Source organism: Punica granatum, chromosome 8 (assembly GCF_007655135.1).
Source record: "Punica granatum isolate Tunisia-2019 chromosome 8, ASM765513v2, whole genome shotgun sequence".
Classification (NCBI taxonomy): Eukaryota; Viridiplantae; Streptophyta; class Magnoliopsida; order Myrtales; family Lythraceae; genus Punica; species Punica granatum.
Window position 1 is genome coordinate 3,661,774 of NC_045134.1, and position 22,674 is coordinate 3,684,447.

A 22,674-nucleotide genomic window follows, 5' to 3' on the forward strand; every position below is an offset into this window, starting at 1 on the left:
TCCACAACCTTGCTATTGGCAATGAAGGGTTCAGCTAGGAGGGTCAAATTATGTTCAAATAACTCCTTGTTTCTGATTATTTTTGAACTTCATAAGATGAATATAATATTCTCTATTGTTGTTAACTTGAAAATTATAAAAGAATAAATTCTATGATCATAAAAAATCAATTCTAAGTAATCAAATATTGATAATTTTCGATAACCTAATTAAATAATAAAATATATAAATTCCTATCAAATAACAACAACAATGGCACACATCGGGAGGGTGAAATGACTTTCATTATGAAATTATAGGAGCAAAACCACTGCGTCTTGTAGACCAAGATACAGAGAACAAGCATAAGATATTAGCATCACCATTTTAAAAAGACAGCAAAGTGGCAAGTTCACAAACAGTAACCGAGCACCGACAAATATACAGTACTAACAGACGTCGGAAGAAGGGCCGAAAGTCTTGTTTAGGTATATATCAGAGTCGGGGCAAGCTACGAATTGTCTAATGTTGCTCCGGGACCATCTGATTCAGATGGAGAGTACCCTCATGGTTCTTGTGTACCTCCACTTTGAACTTCTCTTCCTTCTCTCCCCTCTTTAAATTAAGTAGCATGTCGAACTTCGCAGAGTTCTCGACCACCTGCCACGATTCAATTTATGCATATCCATCAGCCAAATTTCGATATCCATAATTCAAAAGCTTATCTTGAAGCAGTATGAAGTTGTGGATTATATGACCAGAGATCAAGTAAGGATGGTGCTTCTATATACTGGAAGAAAGTAGCCGAACAATGGCAATTCGAGTCAAATAGGAAACCAAAGTGAAAGGGAAGAGATATAGAAATAGAACACATGCCTCAGCCTTTGCATGAACAATCTCATGCAGTTCATAAGGGAAGAGCGAGTTGGACCTCTGCTGGATGGTCTTGACAGCATGATGAGCTGCATCCTGGACCTCAGGATCATGCACAGGCACTTCTTTCCAACCCGGACCATGCTCCCCTGTTTTTTTAATCAAAATAGGAATCAGTCCTCCATGACAGCTTTGAAAAATAAAATAAAAAAGCATCTATAAGAATGGCAGATCAATGTGACATATATGATCGCGATGAACCCGAAAACATAATGAATAGTACCCTTCTCGAGGGTGCCTTAATTGAAGAGAGTACTGAGCATTAATGAACATAGTCTTCATTACCAAAGGTACCTCTCATCTTCGATAGGCATGCTCAGAAAAAGGGCTACTAAGCAACAGAATGATAAGACACAAGATTGTCAGCTATGAGTCTAATCCAAGGGTAACATGCTCATATTACCTCCCCACCCGGTGAGGTGGTACATCAGAAAAGCATCCTAGTACTAATCAAGTATATCATTCCTTCCTAGAATACTACAGACATCGTACTCTGTCAAACTCAGTAGACTCTAGTCGAGCAAGTTTCATCCACTTTCTTCCTATCCGAACTATATACACCGGTGCATCCTACGAACATATACGTTTGAAGAGAAAATCTAAGAGTTCAGGAGTTAATTTAAGTCAATTGATCGAATCCAAAAAATATGGATGGCGTTCTTGAGGAGCTAAGGGAGCAGCAGTTAGTTAGAGCACAGGGAATTTGGCATGAATTGCTGCGATGTCGTCAATTACCTTTCCAAGCGCCAAGATCCGAAGAAGTGAACGAGGGGACATCACCCGCATGCTTGAATTCCTGCAATTCTTTGAAGTTCAGCCAAGGCTTCACCCACACCTTCGCTTCATACAGCTTCTTCTTACTGGCATCTACGGCCTCAATGGTAAGATGATGGAGGGTCCCTGCGACCACCTGTTCTTGTGCCTTGACCACCCTCGCAAACTCGAGCAGCGCATTCTTCCACCAGAAGAACCCAGTTAAATTAAACAATCCGATCAAAACTACATTCGCTTGTAGAATCATAAAAGCAGAGTAAACGATCCCAACAACGATGTGGCACAAAAAATGAACATTGAGAAATTTCATGGCAAGATGAGTTTTTTCCCTTCCGAATTCAGACAAGATAGAAAAATTTACTCCATCTTAGTCGAATTATGCCTGGCATTGCCATTGCTAAAGGCTACTGAGCCCAAACCATCGCCAGAGTAAAGCCGAAGCTTTTTACACCTAATCGAGATCGAATCGCCAGCACATGCATGCATTGAGCGGGAGCCCGAATAATGCAAAATCCCATTATAAGCAAATCAAACGTAAACATCTCACAGCGATTCTCTGGAAATGGAAATCCCAGATCAAGAAGCTACTCGAAGATCAAAACCCCAACTTCAACTGCAGAATCAATCCAAAGGGTCATATACTTACCTCCTTCTTGTTGTGCTCGTCAACGGCGAAGCGGGCGAGGTCCTCGACGCCAGCGCTGTTTTCCGCGCCTCGAGGCTCGTGGACTCCTCCGAGAGTGGCCATCCGGTCTTGGTGGTGGTGGTGGTGGTTGCGTCCTCCTTGCTGATGATTGGTGCAGAAACCTAGGTCTCCTCCACCCGCAGAAGAAGAATGAACAGCGGAGGCTGAGAGAATAGTTGCCGGTAGAAGAAGAGACGCTGTGAAGAAGAGCAGTACGCTCAGTTTCATCTGCCGCTGCTTCTGCTTCATGCAATCTTCATCGTCATCATCATCTTCTTCCCTTGGGACGGGAGATTTTCCGCGGTGAGATGTCGCTCTCCGTCGGTGCTTCGAGGAAGCTTATGAGACAGGAGAAGGGGGCCGAGATTCGTGGCATACACGTGTCAACACTGTGGGCCCAGACGACAGGAATCGATGCATGCACCCGGTCCATATCGACGGGTGGATTACGGAATGTCATTATACGAATTTATATAATAACCTCTTTGTCATTCATCCTTTCTTAATCTTTTCTAACCCACGATCCAAACAAATTATAAAGTAGAAATATATCCTTAACCGGTGCAAAGGTGATTTTCTTTGGCAAGCTGACAATTGATTCGTTATTAAGTTGTCAAGTATGGTCATCAATAGTTTACGTCAATTCTCACAGTTCTAAATTGAGTTTATATCTCGCAATATATAAACTAATCTTTCGCTATTTAACACAAAAATATCTCCCGCATCAAATCTAATCAACTGATCAAATCCATACATTTATAGTAAAAGGTTTCATAATTGTAAATTCAAATTCAGTCACCTTGATTCATGTGACATACATCGCGCTGGTCGGGTGGAACACTGATATATGCCAACGCTACTCGGATAAATTATTAGTCTATTAATAGCTTCCCAAGCCCAAGTACCATTCCTCACGCGGGCTCATGTGCACCCCGCCGTATCCATTGGTTGCTTACTTGAAGGTCAGATACGTAAATCAAACAATTGCTTAGCGCTTAAGCTTGTTCAGTCAAACTGGGCCCACGGCTTTCTTCTTTTGTCCTTCGCATGCTTTAGACGGAGTTACAGTCCTTTGGCTGGAATAAGGAAACTATTGGAACCAAAGGCAGTAATTCAAAGTGACAATTGTGTCTCATCTTTCGGTCGGACCAAAGGGACATCCCTGAAGAGATCAGAATGAAGGCCGTGTAATACGACAGGGCTCATTCCATAATACACACCTGAAAATATGTCCTGCCTCCAGGATATTATCAACAAGCAAAGCTTCCTGCCTCACCAAACAAGTTTGGTGCACAATCCGAAAAAGGCAGCTTATGTACATTGGAAAATGCCGCCTTCTGCAAAATGCACCTACCTACAGAAAAGCCGTTTCATCTCTTTCTCTTGCCAGCAGAACCTGAGCTCTGACCTCCGCCTCTCTTTGAGGCGGCAGAAGATCCCGACCCACCTCTTCCCCTACCTGCGGGTGCCTTCTTCTTGCCGCTCGACTTCTCGTTCTCCTTTAGATCCAGTTGCACTTGGATAGCTGTCGAAAACATTATATTCTCAAACTCACTGTGCAAGTAGAAGGCAAAAGTAAGGAGGTGAGGTTTATAAGGGTCAAAAGGCGTATCTCTTACCTTTGGATTTCAATCCTTCGAGATCCTTCTGCAGCTTCTCACCATCAGCAGCATCTTCTGATAAAGCCGAATATAGACATCAGTAACAGGGGAAGCTAAAGTTAAAAGCAATGGCCTGCAGTTTCTCAATCGAGATATCCCAAACTCGGGAATGCATTCCCTCCTCGGAGAGGCTAATAAGAAACGAAAAGGGCTTACCCTTGTCTTCAATCTCTGAAGAGTCCTCTTCTTCACTTTCTACCAGAGCCTCTCCATTCTCCTCTCCTAATCCCTCATCAGATGGTTCCAACATAGCTGCTATTCGCTTCTTAGGAGCCTTCTTGGGCCCGGGAAGCGTCACCAAATCAGCAGCTCGTACCATGCGCGACTTGCTCGACTCGTTGTATGCTCTGGTCAAAGCTGCTTTAGTAGCTGGTGGAACACCCTCCAGTGGAGTCGGATGCCCCTAAAGAATAGTTGCTTGTCAGTAAAAGCAACAATTGCTGTGATATCACTCCTTATCGTTTTAAATTTTCTTGATAAGCAAGTTGTTGCTTCGATATCAATGTCGAGTAAGACTGGGTAATGTTACCTTAAATTTGGACAACTCCGTGATAGTCTCAAAGTCTTCCTGACTAATGGAGTAGGTATTCATGAAGTCCACCACTTGTGCAACAGCTTCATCCTGGTAATTGTTACGCCACAAATGATGAGAATCGGCAAGTAATTAACCTGAACTTCGCACTATCATTAAAGCAAAAAATGAGATCTTCATTTCCTTCAACCTTAGGCATTGTTTTGAGGGGGTTAGTTAGTCTATCCCGAAGAAGACTCAGGTATTCAACTCGCAGAGTTTCCCTGCAGTAGCATGGCGCAAAAGGTCAAGAAGAAAGGCAATAGAAAACACAGCTTATAATCCAATTTGAAGGCCTAAGCAAGAAATAAGAAAACTCAAACTTGAGAACATGCCAAGATACCTCCCCGAGTTAGATTCACGAGAAGCTAGAATATGGTCATGCAGATTATCCAAGAGCCTCAAATTTTTCCCCAGTGTTGAATTCTTTCCTAGCCAACCACCGAATCTATTAAAATTACGCTCTCCCTGCAAGAATTAGATAGTTTGTTACATTGAAGAAGTAGGTGAAGAGATAAACAGTATTAACCAAAAAAAAAAAAAAGGGGCCAATTTAATATAGCAACAAGAATGCTCATAATAGTACTGGTTCAAGTGTCTCCCTCTGTCCGTGCAACAATGCAGCGCTGAAAACATAGAAGAATCAAGAAGTTGATACTGAAGATTCCACAAATAATTCATATGAAACTGATTTTGAGGTACATTAGGAATCATACGGGATTATAGAGGATGAGAGGCAACTGGTCTGAGAGAGCTGCCACTGACGGTATCTTCGAATCTGTACATTAACAATGTCACCATCTGCTATAGACTCAGCGGCACGTGCAATCAAAGACATTCTTTTCAGTCCATTATCATCCTTGTTAGCTCCGGATGGCCTATAGTTCAGGTAATTTTCCTGCAATACAATAAGTTCTATATCAGAACTGTCCATAACTAAAGCACGGAAAGATGTTGCCTGTACTCTGAGCATTACATGGAAATATTATCTATAATTTTACCCATGAGACATCAAAGGCATTATCATGATATGATAATTAGTTTTTACTTAAGTGTGAACATGGAGCAGGAAAGTAATTGCATACATGAGGGGAGAATGGGACAGGCTTTCTGCTAATGTATTTCACCATCCATCAAGCATCTTTAGAATCTCTTCTATAAGCAAAAGCTGGCAGACATAATAGGGGGGAGTTAGTGATAAACCTGTATAAGGAGAGGGACCAGATCAGGATCACTCATGCTCAGATCAATTCGCTCGTCCATTCTTAACCTTCCACCATTAAAGCCGAACAACCTATAGAAAAAAGAAAAAGGAAAATATGAATGGTACTTTCTAGAATTAATCACACAAATCTCTGATTTAATTCAGCCCCATTTCCCTAGGAGTGGCTATGAGAACTTGAAATGAAAATAAATTAATTAGTTAATTAATATAATGAGGTGGGCATCAAACTAAAATCCAAGCACAGCTTAGAGGTAAAATTCTGACTAGAAAGATACCAAAAGAGGATACAGGGCAGGTCAAAGATTGCCTGGTACCATGGGGGGGAAAAACTTTAAGGAACAAAAGAATATCCAATTTAGATGAACTCCAAAATATGAAGTGATAATCATAGCTTTAACCATAATTAATCCACAAAAACATGTCAATGGAAAAGAGACCACATCTTTAAGTTCAAGTTTAGCCGCACAACATCGAATACATTTATAGTATGACCAAATAATTACTTTGACAGAAACATCATGGGGGGTAGAAAGGCAATTTATGAGCCCATACTTATCAACTGCTGTGAATGGTGAAATATCTTCATCCTTTGCACTGCTCAGCAGCCGTTGTTTAATGTCATCATATTTAATAACGAACATCGACAGGCTCATGTACTGCAGCTGATTCAAAGCCATGCGCATATCACCATGGACTCTCTCCGCGAGTTCCTCAAGAGCAGTCTGAAATAAACAGAATATACATTAAGCTTTATCTAGTCACTCATGATGAAAATCTGATACTACATGATTGCAGCACACAATGAATAAATTATGGCAAAAGAAATCATAGATATCTAGTCTCCACACTTATCTGTGTCAAAATGGAGCACTTACCTCATTAACTTGTAGGCCCTCTGCCTTAGCTATTTGCATCAATCGTTTTGCCATCTATGTTATAACACGAAAAAGTAATGTTAGATCACCGTACACATTATAATGACAAGTGTCTTCCCTAATGTAATGCCTCATTTTTTTTTTGGATAAGTGTTGAGACCCTTTTATTTACGAACAAAAATATGTACAATGTACACTTATCCGAATACAATGTAATGCCTCCTTTTTTGCTGGCTGCTGCAGTCTAAAAATGATGAATCTTGTTGAAGGATTATACAATCTTAGCAATGACAAAGTTTTCCAGGATACAAAACATTTAATTTTTTTGATTTGGAATACAAGTGACCATGAAGCAGGAGAAAACATCCATCATTGGCCAAAATATATTTTATGTTTAAATTTTACGACTCAAAATACAAAAGACATTAAATTCTCCATATGCCCATTTGACCTTGGAGGTGTGCAAAATCCAGAACAGAAGAAAAAGAAAAACCTGTTGCTTTGTTGGCTTCCGAAAATTGAGGGGCAAGCAGTAGTTTACAAGACTTTTCAACTTCTGACTGTAGCGATCGTTGCAGATGCATATGATTGGAATTTTTGAAATCTTTATACTAGCAATGAGATCCGCAACTCCACCTCTATCTCCAGCGGACATCCCATCTACTTCGTCCATAATAAGCACGGACTTTGGATGCTTTATCCTATAAATTCAATCAATTATCAGCCCTAATCCATCACTGATGGTAAATTATGAACAACTAACCAAAATTCAACAGAACTAACCAATCCTTGTTAACACCCAATGATTCATTGCTCACAAGTTCCTTAATGGAATTGACATTTCTTCCACTGATCCCTTTGGAAATTTTGCTGTCTGCCTTTCCACGGCTGTCACTAGCATTTACCTAAGATATGGCACCAATGAGGAAGGAAAGCAAAAGGGAAATGAGATTCTAGAGTGAACATTTTATAGCCAACAAATTATCCACATGCTCAAGTCCTCTTGTAGGACAAAAAAGATGAAGAGTTACCTCAACTGCCTCGAAACCTAGCATCTTACAGACCACTTTTGCTGTTGTAGTCTTCCCTATACCAGGAGATCCACTTAATAAAACAGCCTTCTTAGCATTAGGATCATTCTGTTTTTTCCCCTTTCCCTTTTTCCCAAAATCAAGAAACTGTTCATTCCAATGGGACAACCAGTTATGAAGCTGAGTCACCTGCTCATGGTGATGAAAAAAAATATATGATTATGGTGATGAAGCATGAGAATTGAAATGTTAGTATATATTTAAAGTTGAAAGATGAATGATCCTCATACCAGAGATTGATTCCCAATAATGTCATTTGGAACCTTTGGTCTGTACTTTTCAGTCCATACCAACGTAGCCCCAGTAGACTGATGTTTGGGTAAAGGAGGCTTCGAAGTTGAGTTCAAAATTTGGGCGGATACATTGGATGCCACAGTACTGCTTTTGCTTTCTTCTGTAACAAATCAGATTTTGCTAAAAGCGAGAACATCTTGAATGAATTATCCATCTAGGAGACAAATTAATTAGATGTACAAGCATGTCACAAATTTATATGCCATAATTACAAAGTAGAGGTTAAGATAACCACAAAATAAACTATCAGGCACTTGGGCTCCAAGCCACTCCATTTGATATTAAAACATTGCTTGTAATCTTTTTGTTATGGATGTTGGTGTCAAAGAATAGAAGTTTTAGCATGCACCTATAACATGCAGATATCATCAAATGCCAAAATACCAAGGAAATCTCTAGCTCATTCTCCTGATCATAATACTTATGCAGCTCGCCATGTAACAGCATAGACTCTTAATATTGCAGCAGAACAAGATTATAACAGAAAGATGCTCTCTTCTTCTAATTACAGTATACTAAGATGTTTAGTGCCACACAACCAAAGCAAAAGAGTTCTGAGATGCATACTCTTAGCATCTACTTTCTGCGGACTTCCCTTGGCCGCAGATGAAGCAACTTTCTCAGCAGATTTCTTATTTTTCTCTTGACCTGATGCTTTTGTACTAACTGAAGCACGAATCATATCGAACAATCCATCCTCGGTGAGAAATGGAGTACTGCATCAAAAATAGGAAACCATGAACACAGCAGCCGCAAAAGAGATTCTATATTCATCGAATTTTTGAGTGTGGGTGCGCATGTGATAGCATCAATAGAAGAAAACAAACCCCAGTTCTTTGGCTTTAGCGGACTTCCGTCCTTCAATATCTTCATCACATAAAAGGTAGCTCTGAAATTAGAGACAAAAGAGCTGAGTGTTAGTCCTGATGATGAACCCATGCATCCTAAATTTATGAAATGAGGATGGAACCACCGTTTTCTTGCTGACAGATCCAGTAACACGACCTCCATGGCGTTTTATAAGATCCTCTGCTTCTTCTCTCTCCAGGCTGAAAAAGCAAATAGAGAAAGCTCCAAGATTTACAAACAGAAAATGAAGGCGATAGCCATGCATAACATAGTTAAAACAGACACTTCCGACTAAAACTTAAAATTTTTCATAACAATCTTATAATTCGCACCAACATTTCAACCACAACTAGAAGGCATTTCTGAGACTTTTATATATAATCCAAATTATAACATCAGTCAGTTAAATAAGCACATGAATTACCTGTCAAGTGTTCCACTAATTACAAAAGTCAAACCCGTTAAACAATCAGGTGCGCCTTCTGGCACTTCCTGGCATAATAAAAGATTCAAAATGTTAATAGAGAAATTCTCTGTAATTATTGGAAAAGCAACTGCGGTATAAGATAGTGCTCCTGGTTGGACCTTCTCTCCTTTGTGTGGAGGATCTTTCCTCTCTCCAAAATTCATGAATCCACCTCGTCCACCGCCACCTCTGCCTCTTCCTCCAGCTGGTGCCGATGCAGCTCTACCACCACGCCCCCTTCCACTAGGTTTAAGAGGAGATTTGGTATCCTTAGCATCGTCTTCATCAGATTCTTCAACATCTACTGATTTCTTCGGGATCCCCCTACCGGAGCAGCTCTTCAATTTCTTGGTCGGGGAGACATCAGTGGTACTTTTAGCATTGGATGGCATGAAGTCATCGTCATCGTCATCATCAACCTTATGAAGCTTTTTCGATAGTCGGGGTTTCTGAGCTTCAGGAATATCTGTCTGAGGTTTTCTCTTTGCAGGGACTTCATCTGTTTCTTTTTCATCTTTTGGCTTTTGTTTATCAGCAAAATATTTGCTAGTTTTCCTTCTGGCTGATCCCTCTGACTGCGTCTGTGTCTGCAACAATGAGGAGACCCATTTCCTTTCAGCTAAATCTTTTCCATAGATATTAAAAGGAGGAAAAGTTTCAACAAATGTATAGACTTGGCTTCATCTAAGCTCTCCCGGAAACTCAGATCCCGCAAAAGTATCAGAACTCACCCGAACTTGTATGCCGAATGGATATAAAACACAAACATCAGAGTAAAAATCTTCCCCTCAGTGCGCATATGTCAAAAACAGTAATGCAGATTATTAAATAGAATATGGGCGGCGAGCTAAAAGAACTGACGGGTTTCTTGGGCTGTGACTTGGCTGCAGAAGGCTTCCCGGAATCACCCGGAGTGGCTTTCCCATTGCCTTTTTCGTGAGACTTCATAAACCATTTGCGGATATCCGACTGCAATTCAGAAATAAAACCATAGAGAAGAAAATAAAAAAAAATGACCCTCATTGTAGAAAATTGATGAGCTCAATTATGGTGAAACGATGTGAATCAGAAGGAAACCAGCTAGGTAAACCCCAACTCACCATGTCTGAGCCTCAAACTGTCGACCAAACCACGCCACTGCAAATCAACCACAGAGCTCGATCCGTGACTAGCAAGCACCAAGCAGGACGAAACACAGCAGTGAAGAGCAGCACACAATGCCGGCCAGCAATATGAGAAAAAACCGATGATTATCAGCTGAGTTGCCGAAAACGAGCCTGTAAGCAACGCAAGAGACGGCGCGTCGCAAGCTTCCGCCGCCCAACGGAACGGCCCACGGCCCGAGTGCAATGACAGGAGGCTTCGATTCGGTTTCTTCAGTCTTCGAAGAGACGCAAACCTAAGGAGCACAAGAGCTGCAGCGTTCTGCTTCTCCTCCGTACTCTGTCCCGCCAATCGACCCGCCGAGTCCGGCCGGGTATTTTCATTCTAGTCCTTTGATTTTTCTTCTATTCTAATTTACTCCCTGAATTTCGTATTATTCCAATCCTCGTCCCCGGTCCGACGCGATAGTAGTTTTGGGCTGGGCTGCCTTAGTTTATGAGGTTACCAAAAAGTGGGAGTTCATGATCTAGCCCAGCCCGCAGGACTCCCTATCCCGGAAGTGTTTGTTTCATACCGAGCTGGTTCCATAGTGTGAGCTGGCAAAGGAACAAAACTCTCGGAATGTTTCCAGGAAACCGTATCACTAGATGTCGTGATACTCGACGGCTTTTAGGTCTCATACAGCTCCAAGCGCTGGGCGTGCGAGGAGTCGAGCATGTGCAGCCCAAACTCATTGCACCAGACCCTGAATAAGCTCAGCCCAGAGGCCAGAGGCCCTAGCAATAGCCCAATACTGCTCCCGGTTCTTAAAGCATCCTGCTCACCGAATCGTCCCCTTTCACAGAGTAAAGCAACCGAGATCTCATTCACAGTAGTCGACTAGAGTACCAACAGGATATCATAGAACTCAAATGCGTAAATGAAAGAAAGGTCATGTTTGGCACGACGGAACGAGAACTGCAAGGAACGGAAATGCTCCATAAAATTGTCTCACCTTCATATGACCACTCAGTTTCTGATTACTCGATTCATCCGAAACAGACGAGGTGGAGGATCTTACACAGGAGAGAAACAAATAGTGTTTCACAATCCGAAGCTTTCTTTTTTACATAACATTCTGAGAGCATTGCAATACAACATGAACTCTCTTTCAGGAAAGTGGATAGTTGAAAAGAAAAAAAAAAAAGAACATGTCGAAGCCAACATTATTGATTACAGACACTCAAGAGAGGGGGAAAGAAAACCACAGCACTCCACCGCAATAATAGCCCCTCAAGCGCTTCAAAAACACATTACAGACATTCTGCACTCGAGCCACTTAAAAACATGGGATAGAAAAAAAATGAGCCTGTCAAAACTCACTCATCTAACATACCCAGTTGACAGGTAAAACAGTGGAGCTGTTGGAACTTCCCCCATCGATGTTGAGAAAAAGAAAAATGGGACAGAAAATCTCACAAGTTCTCTGTTTGATTTGACATGAAAAATCCCACCCAAAGCTCGGTTGTTCTATGCGTGTTCCTTTTAGTCGCTCCTCTTGATGAAGACTAATTCTGGGCTTGGATGGAGCTGAAGAATGGAGTTATTAGTTGACAGCTTCAGATCGGTCTCAGACCCAGGCTTCAGCCGTATCTGCCAAGTTATAAAGAGAACAACTTCAGATTCAGATAGATCCATGGAAAGTCAAGAATAGTAACCACATAATTTTCACACTCCTAGACCCTTAGAGATACCGACACAAGAATGTTGGTTGAGTTCAATTTCGCAGGAAATTTGTCCGTGAAGCCAGTCTAGAATCACCTAACTATGTGGTGAAGAATCTTAGAAGGTTTGTTGGTGTCTCGGAAATGTTCAATATTTCTAACTCCAAAGGTAGTTGCTTCATTGTCTAGTTTTTTATTTATGTGGTTTATGACTTCCTGTTCTTATGAAAGATATTAATGTACATCATTGCAGAAGAAAAGAGATAAGAGAGGTTGGAATCTAACCTCGTAGTGTTCAAGCAATGATGCAAGCAGCGACACAACTCCATATATAACAAACTTCTGCCCCACGCAGGCACGTGCACCTGAACCGAAAGGAAGGAATGCAGCATTCTCATTTGGATCATTCAGAACAAATGACCTCTCACTCAAGTGATCATGTTTAGCTTCCCCTAAAGGAGATGAAACCATAAGATTCATGGCACTGTCAGTCAAATTATAAGCAGGAAAATTTTACTTTCAATTATCGCGCTAGAATATATCACATAACTAAAGCTGCCTTCCTTGTCAAGACTCTGGATGAGGTATTATTGAAGAGCATGCTAGAGTTAATTACCCAAAATCCTGTATTATATCACATCCGTATAATAATTTCTCCGATATCTTTAAAAACATGCCATGTCTTACTTTGTGAACATTACATTAGTTAAGGTGCTCAAAAAGAAAGATCACAAAATTTTGCAACTGCTGAAATAGTGAAGTGATACCTGTATGGTATGCTGAAACAGATCTCCCTTGGGCTATTGATAAGAAGCGATATGGATTGAATTCAGTGGCATCCTTCCCCCAACTGGAACCATCCATCTGTACCAACTGCACCGGCACGACCAACACTGCTCCAGCCGGTATAATAGCTCCACATTTGAGATGCAAATCTGGATGTTGGATGAGAAACAATTTAGTAACTTATAAGGCTGATCATTCCAGGAACAATGAAATTATTGAATCAAGTCCATGCAGGCATATAGCAAAACTTTCTCATCTGGAATATGAAAGAGGGCAAAAGATGCTCTGAACAAAACTTTGCAGCGTGCATTTAATAAATCATCAGTCTTTCTCCCAGAATTATTTGAAATGGAACTTGGTAGCTATTCCCTTTTCCGAACGTCATGAATATTAGATGGCTTTCTCATGGACAATAAGTTGCTGACCAATCAAATCTAATTAACAGAGGTCTTTTAGCAAATCACTCAGATCTAGGCACTTTACCATTTTCAAGGGAGCATCTCTGCAGCAGAGGCCATGCTGGCAGAAGACGAGCAGATTCATAAACTGTGGCGGTTAGTAAAATCATGTCATCAACATTTTGTTTGTCCTTCAGCAATCCCTTTTTCGCCATGACAATCTCTGAATAGATCTGTTGATAATATGAGGGAAAAAAAATAATGAATTCACAACGATCATAAATATGTCAGGACATTGTCCCCTTAAAAGGATTGAGTAATCGTGAGAACAACTATATCCCCCAGTATGTAATCCAATTGCAAGCTATAAGCATCATAGTAGGATATATCGGCATCAGAGATGAGGCACTATTCAAAAAAAAAAAAAAACAAAATCCTGATTCATGCCTAAAATATTTTCTGAAAAGCTATATATTCTTCCTCATAAGCAGTTACACAATCTAGATCTAAGCTAACCCTTTTTACTCCCTGGCAAGAGTCTACTCTCTCTATGCACATAAATCCCTATGGCCTGGAAGAATCAATGAACCATTCGTTGACCTTCTACAGCATTGTCTTGAGAATGAAAGCAGTAGATAATGATGTGATGCATTTTGAGTCTTTGACAGTGAAAGCAGACATAGATCCAGAACAAGAAAGAAACGCACCTGATCTTGTATCTCCGGGTGCTTTACAATCCTTACCAAGACATTACAGATGAGGCCAGCAGTAGTTAGGTAACCATGAAACATAACACCCATGATATTTGCAGAAAGTTCCTCACTTGAACAAAGAATGCTACATATCTCATCTGGGAAAAAGCTACTGGACATCATAGCACTAGAACAAGCAAGTCCATCATACGCAGCCTCCAATCCTTTATCCTTAGGATTAGCAGAAGACCTCTGATTGCAGCACCGTACTCGGTTTTTACTGCACAGTTGCACAATTTCTTGAGTTAAGCATCTCAACTTCGAGCACGAACTGTGGTACTCCCAAAATCCTCTTCTCCAAAAGGGAGTGACATTATATGAAGCCCAGAAACAAGCATCCTTAGCTACTGACATGAGCAACTTTTCATAGATAGATGCCTTAGACCAAGTCAAGAATGTTTCTCCAAATAATGTAGCTCCCAAGATAGTAAAAGCTATATGTCGAGATATTTGTTCACTGTTGGCACTGCCTTTGGCCATGGCAACAGTGATCTTGTTATTTATAGAGTCCAGAACTGTGACAGGAATAACGTTAATGCTCTTGAGCAAACTTGTATTTAGTTCCACCGACAGTGATTCCCTCCTCTTTTGCACCTGTAATAATAGACGAGAAACATTAAAACTTTCTTCAACAATAAAGATTTGAAGATGCTATCTTTCGGAAAGCAAAACAACAACAATGAGCAATATAAATATATGGGAATTCCCAAACTCCATTGTACAAAACGTTTCTCAGTTCAACACCGGTAGCCAGTAAGCAACCAGCCAAACAAGAAAGAAAATGTTGGCACCATAATGCTTGCTAGATACGCCCGAGATTTTCTTGTGCTTTTGGAAACAAACTAAATGGAAATTGCTCTGTCAAACTCTTCCATTCCATAACATTTCACCTAAAGATGCAATATACAAATAATCACTTGTCGTATAGATCACAACAAAGGGTAGTAAAAAATCCGTACCTCATCATAAGAGGATCTAAAGAGGCTCGATGGTCCAAATGCTAAATGGAAGGCCCTGCCAGTTAAAGGCAACTTATCCTCAGCTTTAAGAAGAATTTCCTTTACTACTTCGGGATCCTTTACCGACACTAGAAGCTGAGTTGGGCCCAACCACAACTTGAAAATCGATCCATATCTCTCATGAAAACCTGAGAGAACATCTGCAGAGGCCAATGAAATTAGTCTTCTAGCGACTTGACCCCAACCCGCCAATTAAACAAAACACGTACTTATTATTCCTTTGAATTATAAAATGCCAAAAAATGATTGAACAACCAAGAACAGGACTATTTTGTTCATCCACAACACAACCCAAGCAAGAATTGTAGTACAAGTTCAATCAAATGAAGCTTTTTATTACAGTTTTCAGTTCCCCACCCCAAGACTGTTATTCCCTTCAAGCAGATTTCAGTTTGGATCCAAATGGAAGACGCATCGGTAGGGGTAGAGAGAGAGAGAGAGAGAGAGAGTCTCACCGGAGAAATTTTCGCGGGAAAAGAGATTGCAGTGGCCGTAAAACGAAGGACACGGCGGCCCGGGGAGCTTGCTTCCTTCAGACCACAGCCTAAACAGCCTGGCAACTCGCCTGAGCAGGAGCAGAGTGACTCCGATGAGGGAGATCCACAGGAATGCATTGAACTGCCTCTCGGCGTAGGCCCGGAGCAGCTGCCGGCCGGAGTAGAAGCAACTCCTCGATCTCAGCTTGGATTCCAGCAGAAGCCCCAGCAGGGGGAGAGTGCTCGGCGATCCGCACGGATTCATCCTCTCTCACATGGAGCGATAAGAGACCAATTGCACAGGGGAGCTCGCGGAGAGTCTTCGGGTTGACTTCTCCACCTTCGCCTACAAACGGAAGGAAGCCGACAAATGTTTCAGTTTCTCACGTTTTTGTTTGTTTCCCGAGGAAGTCCATGACGAGGCCGTTAGGCGCCGTTACTCCGCCGTTCAGTGGAACTGGACCTGCATCACGCCGTTAAGTCAGTTTCATGCATCTGGATTTCGGGTTCGGGCCTGTTTGGGCTCAGCGTTAGGTCCAGGCCCAATGACTGGCCCAATAACGGCCCAAGCCCAAGAGGCTGAGCGGCTGGAATTGAATTTCGAAAAAGGAATAAAACCGAAATTGGGGAAATTCTCCCGCCGAAATTGAGCTGAATGCGTTACTACTCATTCCTCACAGTTTCCAAAAGTGATCCTTCTTCGTCTCTCTCTCTCTCTCTCTCTCTCTGTGCAGTGGCGGTGATCAGAAGTCGAGGAATCGAGATTGGAGCTTCGAAAATGGCGGATGTACCTACGCCCGTCTCCCCGTCTCGCACCACATGCAGCTCCCTCCTCCACGAACTGCAGGTTCCTCATCTCTCTCTTTCTCTCTCTCTATATCCCTTGCGAGCTCATTTTCTGTTTAGGGTTGGATTAATCACGACCTGCAAGCTGAGCATGCTGTTCAAGTCAGATTTTGATATCGGACTTATTTGCTTAGCTGAGTCTGAGGTCGCTGATCGATAAAAAATGCATTCGGAATTTGGAATTGATGCCCACCAGTTTCGTTGTTGTGGATTAGGTTGTTTCCAGTTTTAGTTATATGAATGAAGCAGAAGAGCTGCACGAATCACTTTATAGATGATCCAATACTTTGATCTGGTCATTGCAAATGTTTGTGTTTATTCTACTGATTCTGTGCAAATCTGGAGGTTGATTATGGTCCGACTTGTCTATTTGTGTCAATCAATTGCTGGGTTATGTGTTTGTATTCAGATACTGTGGGACGAGATTGGTGAGAATGACGGCGAGAGGGACAAAATGCTTCTGCAGCTGGAGCAGGAGTGCCTTGATATCTACCGGAGGAAGGTGGAGAAAACCAGAAAGCACAAGGCAGACTTGCATCAGTCCTTGGCCGAATCTGAAGCTGAAATTGCCAATCTCATTACTGCTCTTGGAGAGCGAACATCTTTCTCTCGGGTTAGTTATTTTAAATGTTATGATCTGGTTTGGGAAATGGAGACTTTATTTGTTCGGGCAATGCTAGTGTTAGTCACCTGATGAATGCACATCATCCATTTAAAGGGTGGACACAATTTTAGATGCATTATGGACTTCATGGAGTTTCCATTTCTATCATATATGTCTGTTTCCAAGTTTCCCAAATCAAATTTCTTGTCGTGAAGGTAAAAGGTACCCTCAAGGAGCAACTCGCTGCTGTTAAGCCGGTCTTGGAGGAGTTCAGGTTGAAGAAGAAGCAAAGAATGAAAGAATTTTTGGAGACACAAGCACAAATTGCACGGATTTGTGCTGAAATAGCGGGCAATGGACGCTTCCTGAATTCCATTGACCCACCAGTTGACGAGCATGATTTGACTTGGAGCAAGTTGAAGGAGCTTAAATCTCACCTTCAAGAGCTTCAGAGTGAGAAGGTATTTTGTTCCTTCGTGTTTTCTAATTTCCCTTGATTTCTGCTGTCTTATTAGCTATAATCTAAACGTCAGCAATATGCTTCACTAGTTTTAAGTTCTTTCTTTCCTATTGCAGCTGATCCGCTTACAGAAAGTGGACGGCGATATCCACACCATCCATCAGTTGTCAGTGGTGATGTCGTTTGATTTCTTTGAGACAGTTAATGGAATCCATACGAGTTTGACTGGTCAAACAGCTAATCAATCAAAAAGCATCAGCGATTACACTCTTGCTGGCCTGACAAACACATTACACTCTCTCAAGCAAGAGAAAGAAAAAAGGCTACAGAAGGTTAGGCCATATTAGTTTTCTTCCCTTCCTTCTCCGTTCTGTGTATATAAAACTGTGTTGCAGAGACTGATCCCTGTAGATAGTTTTGTATTGAAGTCATATATGCAGATATATACGTGTTTGTGTGCCCGGGCATGTATATATAATATATAATATATATATGTGTGTGTGTGTGTGTATGTATATATCTTCCGATGCCCGTTTATAATTTATCCCTCTATTTCTTTTTGTTCTTTTTTTTTTATGAGTATAATTTGTCCCTCTACGCTAGGTAATTTTGCATTCTACTGCACAGGTTAACCAGCTTCAGCTTCTCTTTATGAAATACCTGCTTATCATTAGGGTTGAGGAGTTAAGGCAGTGGGGCTCGTTTGCCGCACAGTATGTGTGTTTGTTGTTAATAGGTGTCAGACCAATCCACCCCTTTTCAACTTTATCATCAAGGGTTAGTGACTAGATTTAACAATTTGGATAACGATTCTTATCATAAACATGCAAATCTTGAGGGGATCGACCAAAGTGTACATGTTTTACTCAGTTTAACAAATTTAAGTTCTTATGATTACCTAGGATCAAAAACCATATCAAAGTTATTTAGATGGATCAATATGGGGTTGCATTCAAAATTTTAGAGATCAATTGTTACCATTAATTTGCGAGCCTGTACAATCTTCTTGATTGCGTTATTTACTCAGAAGATCTTTTGACGCGCAACCCTTTTCTTGGTTGTAGCTTCAAAAAATCGGCAGCAAACTTGTCGAGCTCTGGGATCTTATGGACACCCCTGCCGAGGAGCAGAAAAAATTTGATCACATCACCAGCTTAATCTCTAGTTCTGTTGATGATGTATCAAAGCCGGGAAGCCTAGCCGTGGAAGTGATTGAGCAGGTGGATGTCAAGAACTTCTGATGTTTTTAACTTTAAATGAAGTGTCATTTCAATTATGTTTCACCCATAACTTGTCATTTGTAGGCTGAAATTGAAGTTGAAAGATTAAATGTCCTGAAGGCTAGCAAGATGAAGGAACTTGTAATGAAGAGACAAAATGAGCTTGAAGAAATATATAGAGAGGTGCATATGGATGTGGATAGTGATTCAGCCCGACAGATACTCATCAGCCTTATAGATTCTGGTTCCAATTCGCCTTCTTTCTTCCCCACTTACTATAACTGCGTCTTTCATCTACCTTTGGTTGATGCTGATTTTCTCTTCAATATTTAGCCTGTCTCTGCATCATTCTCAATTTCTCTTTATCATAATCTTCATGATGTTGTGATTGTACTTGATCGTTAATACCTGTGCTTCCCATATTTTCACTTGAAATGTTGAATACCCTGCCAACTTTCATTCGCATAAATCGTGTGTGGGACAGAAGTTTGGTAATCTAGTTGGCTTTTTAAGATGATATTTGCAACTTGATTGCATAAATTTTAAAAATTAAGTTCTAAGCCTTCAGATATCGTTATCAAACTTCAAGTCCTTGCAAGCTTCAAGGAACGACAAAACCGATAGCTTATGGGGCTTCCATCAACATATTCAGGTACTGTTGAGCTATCAGATCTGCTTGCCAACATGGACGACCAGATTGCAAAAGCAAAAGAGCAAGCTTCAAGCAGGAGAGAGATCTTGGATAGGATGGAGAAATGGCACCATGCAGCTGAGGAGGAAAGGTGGCTGGATGATTATGAGAAGGTAATTATTTGTATAACATGTAAACAGCATATTTGTGGAATATCCTCAGCCTATAATCTTGTCAAGCGATTTTATCCCCTCGATGATTTTTGGCAGATGTAAGTTTGATCCTGAAGATGCTTTAGAACTTAGTGGAGCATTTAGGATTTTTTGGGTTCAGATAAATGGCTGTCTTTAATCTTGTCAAGCGATTTTATCCCCTCGATGATTTTTGGCAGATGTAAGTTTGATCCTGAAGATGCTTTAGAACTTAGTGGAGCATTTAGGATTTTTTGGGTTCAGATAAATGGCTGTCTTTCTTCTCTTCCAAAATGAAAACTCTAATTTGAACATGTGTTCTTATGCAAAAGGAAGACATCTTTGCAAAGATCTTAACAGGCCGCCACATTTTCTGGCAAGTGAAGGTAAGCTAAACCACCCATTTTGGTGTTGCTTTTATACACTTAGCCAACCATCGAACTGTCTGCATAACTGAATTATCAATGATCAAACACTAATGCTCAAACGAGTTGATGACTGTGTCATGCTGTTATTGGAAAAAGAGTGCTGATATCTATTCTATAACGCCATTGTTAATTAAAAGTCGCACATTTTACTGCTTCCAGGATGAGAATCGTTATTCTGCGGGAAGAGGAGCACACAAGAATCTGAAACGTGCAGAGAAAGCACGGATCTTGGTCAGCAAAATTCCATGTGAGATTGCGACCTTCACATAAGTCCACAAATCAAGATATATATTCATATACCTATGTCTATCGACTGATCATTTCCATTGTTTTAAAGTCTTCTGGCATGACTAATTTGAAATACTAACAATTTGTTCTCACCAGCCATGGTTGAAAGCTTAAAATCAAAAATTAAAGCTTGGGAATTGGAGAAAGGAATTCCTTTCTTGTATGACAAGGTAGTCGAATAGTTTGTAAGCTTTGAGTTTCATATTCAAGTTGCTCTGCAATAGTTTTCACTTGGAACTTTGATGTTTACTCCAGGTTCCCCTCTTGCATATGTTGGAGGTGTACACGATCAAGCGGCAGGAGAGAGAGGAGGAGAAACGCAGATGTCGGGTATGCTTGCTCCATACCCTCGAGATACATCTCATCTTTGGTTTCCTCTATTCATTCTTTATTCTGATGGCATGTTCGTCGAGAGTCCTAGTTTGCTTTACTCCATTCCTCAACTTATCTGAGACCAAAAAAGCCGTTTCAATATGATGCCGAAGAATACATGTGGATTTTCTGTGGCTGCATTTTAATTATGCATGGATAGATAACAGAAAAAGTTCTGCATTCTATTTGATTCTTGCAGGAGCAGAAGAGGCTAAAGGAACAACTGGCCACAGAACAAGAAGCCATCTACGGTTCAAGGCCCTCAACCAAGAAACCTCTTGGTCCGAGCATGAATGCCAATAACCTCCCAGCCACACCGATCGCCCGCCGTGGGGCAACTCCAGGGCGTTACGGTCTCTCCAGCGGAAAGGACCGCAGAGAGAGCGGCAGGACCAATGCTGTGGTCCCCGTCAACTACGTCGCCCTCCCTAAGGAGGAGCCAAACGCCCACGGAAGTTAATTTCCTCTCTCTAGTTCACTTGTTACCCGCCCGATCAGAGTCCCTGAGAAGCAATTCACAAGGAGTGATAGAGATTAAGTTCATGCATAATTGGAAGTATGGATACACAGATGTAAATTGCATATAGGTGATCCGATCAGACATTCTTATTCTTCTGTCTTGGAGAGAGGTTCATGTAGTACATAACATTAATAACAATATATTTTTTTGGATAAGCGATGATATTATAAGCTCAAAACAGTCACTTGTACGCTCATATAAAACAAGACTGCTCAAACGAGCTGAACCAGAGCAGGGAGTACAAAACTATGCCGATTTCAACATGATAAACCTATACAGACTCCAACTCGAGAAAAGACCGATAAGGACGGTTTGGGATCTTGAGGTGCAAGCTCGGGATAGTCTCAATCACCCTTCTGTAATCAGAACATATAAAGTGGACCACAGGGCAACCAACTATCATGCCAAAAGAAATATTCCTATCTCCTACCTTCCAACTGACAAACGGCCGAATTAAGAAATCTGAGCTTCAACATCTTCCTCCAAGCCGGCCAAGGATAGTATACCTTGAGAATGGTTAGCCCACGAAGATCTCCCCTTAAGAATGTAATAACAAACCCAAGTGACCCAAAGAGAACCTGCATCAATCAATTACTTCCGCAGGCGTTTGCCTCATATCCTTCACGAGGATGTCAGTCTCATGTTAGTTTCCAAGCTCAAACTCATGTTAATCTTCGTCATAATTTGCTGGATTGAAATCCATGAGAAGCAATTCAAGAGGAGCGATGGAGATTAACATGAGTACGTGCTTAATTGAAGTATGAATATTAAAGTAAATGACGTACAGCTGATTCGAATCGACATTCTTGTTCTTTCTTTGGTGAGGTTTAAATGGTACTTAACAATAATAACAATATATTGCTTGAATTACTCCGGAAGTACTACTAATGAATTCATTCCAATGGCTGCTATCTTTAGTCTAGCAACTTCCTCGAACTGCCATAGTTATCCTCGAGTTTATAAGTTCGATGAGACTGAAACAAGGACGGTGAAGGGAAAAACCCGGGTCAACCAGGGATTGGAGGTCACACTCTTCGTCACGGTTACTGAATAAGTGACTACCATGCAACTTGCAGGTACAGGTACACGGTCCTTATTTTGTGCAGCAAGTCTCGGGAGGTGGAGTCGGGTGTCGAAGCAGCTCCGACACGCTCAAAGTCGAATGACAGATGGTGCCGCAGTGTGGAATGGACCTCTTTTACGATCTATTTCAAAGTTGCACGGCAAGGAAGATTAACGGGGCGCTCATTAATTACTTTAATGAGATTAGAGAGGCCCGTGATAATTAAATAAAAAGGAGGATTGGTTGGTGTCAAGCTGTAAGTCGACTCGACTGTCACAATCGCCAGTCAAGTACAGGATTTGTGCGTTCAAGTGGACGAGGTCACTCGATCCCGTTGATTAATCCGATTAGCTAATCAATTAATTTAATTAATTAATTACGATTAATGCAATTTCTCTTCAGTGCGGGGG

General features: G+C 41.2%; 4 protein-coding genes across 7 annotated transcripts; 1 reads left to right on the forward strand and 3 right to left on the reverse strand.

Moving 5' to 3' along the window:
• Positions 1-265: 265 nt before the first annotated feature.
• On the reverse strand, positions 266-2,728 carry LOC116189037 (cysteine proteinase inhibitor 6-like). The gene is made up of 4 exons (XM_031518530.1): positions 2,333-2,728; positions 1,648-1,867; positions 856-1,001; positions 266-639 (listed from the first exon to the last, which is right to left on the reverse strand). The coding sequence occupies exons 1-4, from the start codon at positions 2,618-2,620 to the stop codon at positions 502-504; spliced, it is 792 nt and encodes a 263-aa protein (XP_031374390.1). The 5' UTR covers positions 2,621-2,728; the 3' UTR covers positions 266-501.
• Positions 2,729-3,459: 731 nt separating this feature from the next.
• Positions 3,460-10,845, reverse strand: LOC116187153 (replication factor C subunit 1). 3 transcript variants are annotated; one of them, XM_031515752.1, is made up of 23 exons: positions 10,681-10,844; positions 10,504-10,540; positions 10,265-10,372; positions 9,523-9,990; positions 9,362-9,429; positions 9,062-9,137; positions 8,916-8,977; positions 8,656-8,804; positions 8,025-8,188; positions 7,735-7,923; positions 7,487-7,608; positions 7,197-7,404; positions 6,704-6,757; positions 6,381-6,550; positions 5,807-5,897; positions 5,320-5,501; positions 5,190-5,229; positions 4,947-5,071; positions 4,755-4,827; positions 4,562-4,654; positions 4,189-4,435; positions 3,991-4,047; positions 3,460-3,896 (listed from the first exon to the last, which is right to left on the reverse strand). In XM_031515752.1, the coding sequence occupies exons 2-23, from the start codon at positions 10,504-10,506 to the stop codon at positions 3,742-3,744; spliced, it is 2,904 nt and encodes a 967-aa protein (XP_031371612.1). In that variant the 5' UTR covers positions 10,507-10,540; positions 10,681-10,844; the 3' UTR covers positions 3,460-3,741. The 3 variants fall into 3 exon arrangements, with proteins under 3 accessions (XP_031371612.1, XP_031371613.1, XP_031371611.1); XM_031515753.1 differs by having other exon boundaries at positions 8,025-8,185; positions 10,504-10,845; XM_031515751.1 differs by having other exon boundaries at positions 10,504-10,844.
• A 635-nt stretch (positions 10,846-11,480) lies between these two features.
• Positions 11,481-16,000, reverse strand: LOC116187155 (cytochrome P450 4F11-like). Of its 2 annotated transcripts, none has more exons than XM_031515756.1 (7): positions 15,621-16,000; positions 15,106-15,305; positions 14,102-14,740; positions 13,480-13,627; positions 12,978-13,145; positions 12,496-12,575; positions 11,481-12,139 (listed from the first exon to the last, which is right to left on the reverse strand). In XM_031515756.1, the coding sequence occupies exons 1-7, from the start codon at positions 15,904-15,906 to the stop codon at positions 12,032-12,034; spliced, it is 1,629 nt and encodes a 542-aa protein (XP_031371616.1). In that variant the 5' UTR covers positions 15,907-16,000; the 3' UTR covers positions 11,481-12,031. The 2 variants fall into 2 exon arrangements, with proteins under 2 accessions (XP_031371616.1, XP_031371615.1); XM_031515755.1 differs by having other exon boundaries at positions 12,496-12,662.
• Positions 16,001-16,278: 278 nt separating this feature from the next.
• Positions 16,279-21,356, forward strand: LOC116187154 (65-kDa microtubule-associated protein 5). The gene is made up of 11 exons (XM_031515754.1): positions 16,279-16,488; positions 16,897-17,100; positions 17,307-17,552; positions 17,668-17,883; positions 18,616-18,771; positions 18,856-19,015; positions 19,424-19,575; positions 20,181-20,268; positions 20,406-20,479; positions 20,565-20,639; positions 20,881-21,356. The coding sequence occupies exons 1-11, from the start codon at positions 16,297-16,299 to the stop codon at positions 21,139-21,141; spliced, it is 1,824 nt and encodes a 607-aa protein (XP_031371614.1). The 5' UTR covers positions 16,279-16,296; the 3' UTR covers positions 21,142-21,356.
• The last annotated feature ends 1,318 nt before the right edge of the window (positions 21,357-22,674 follow it).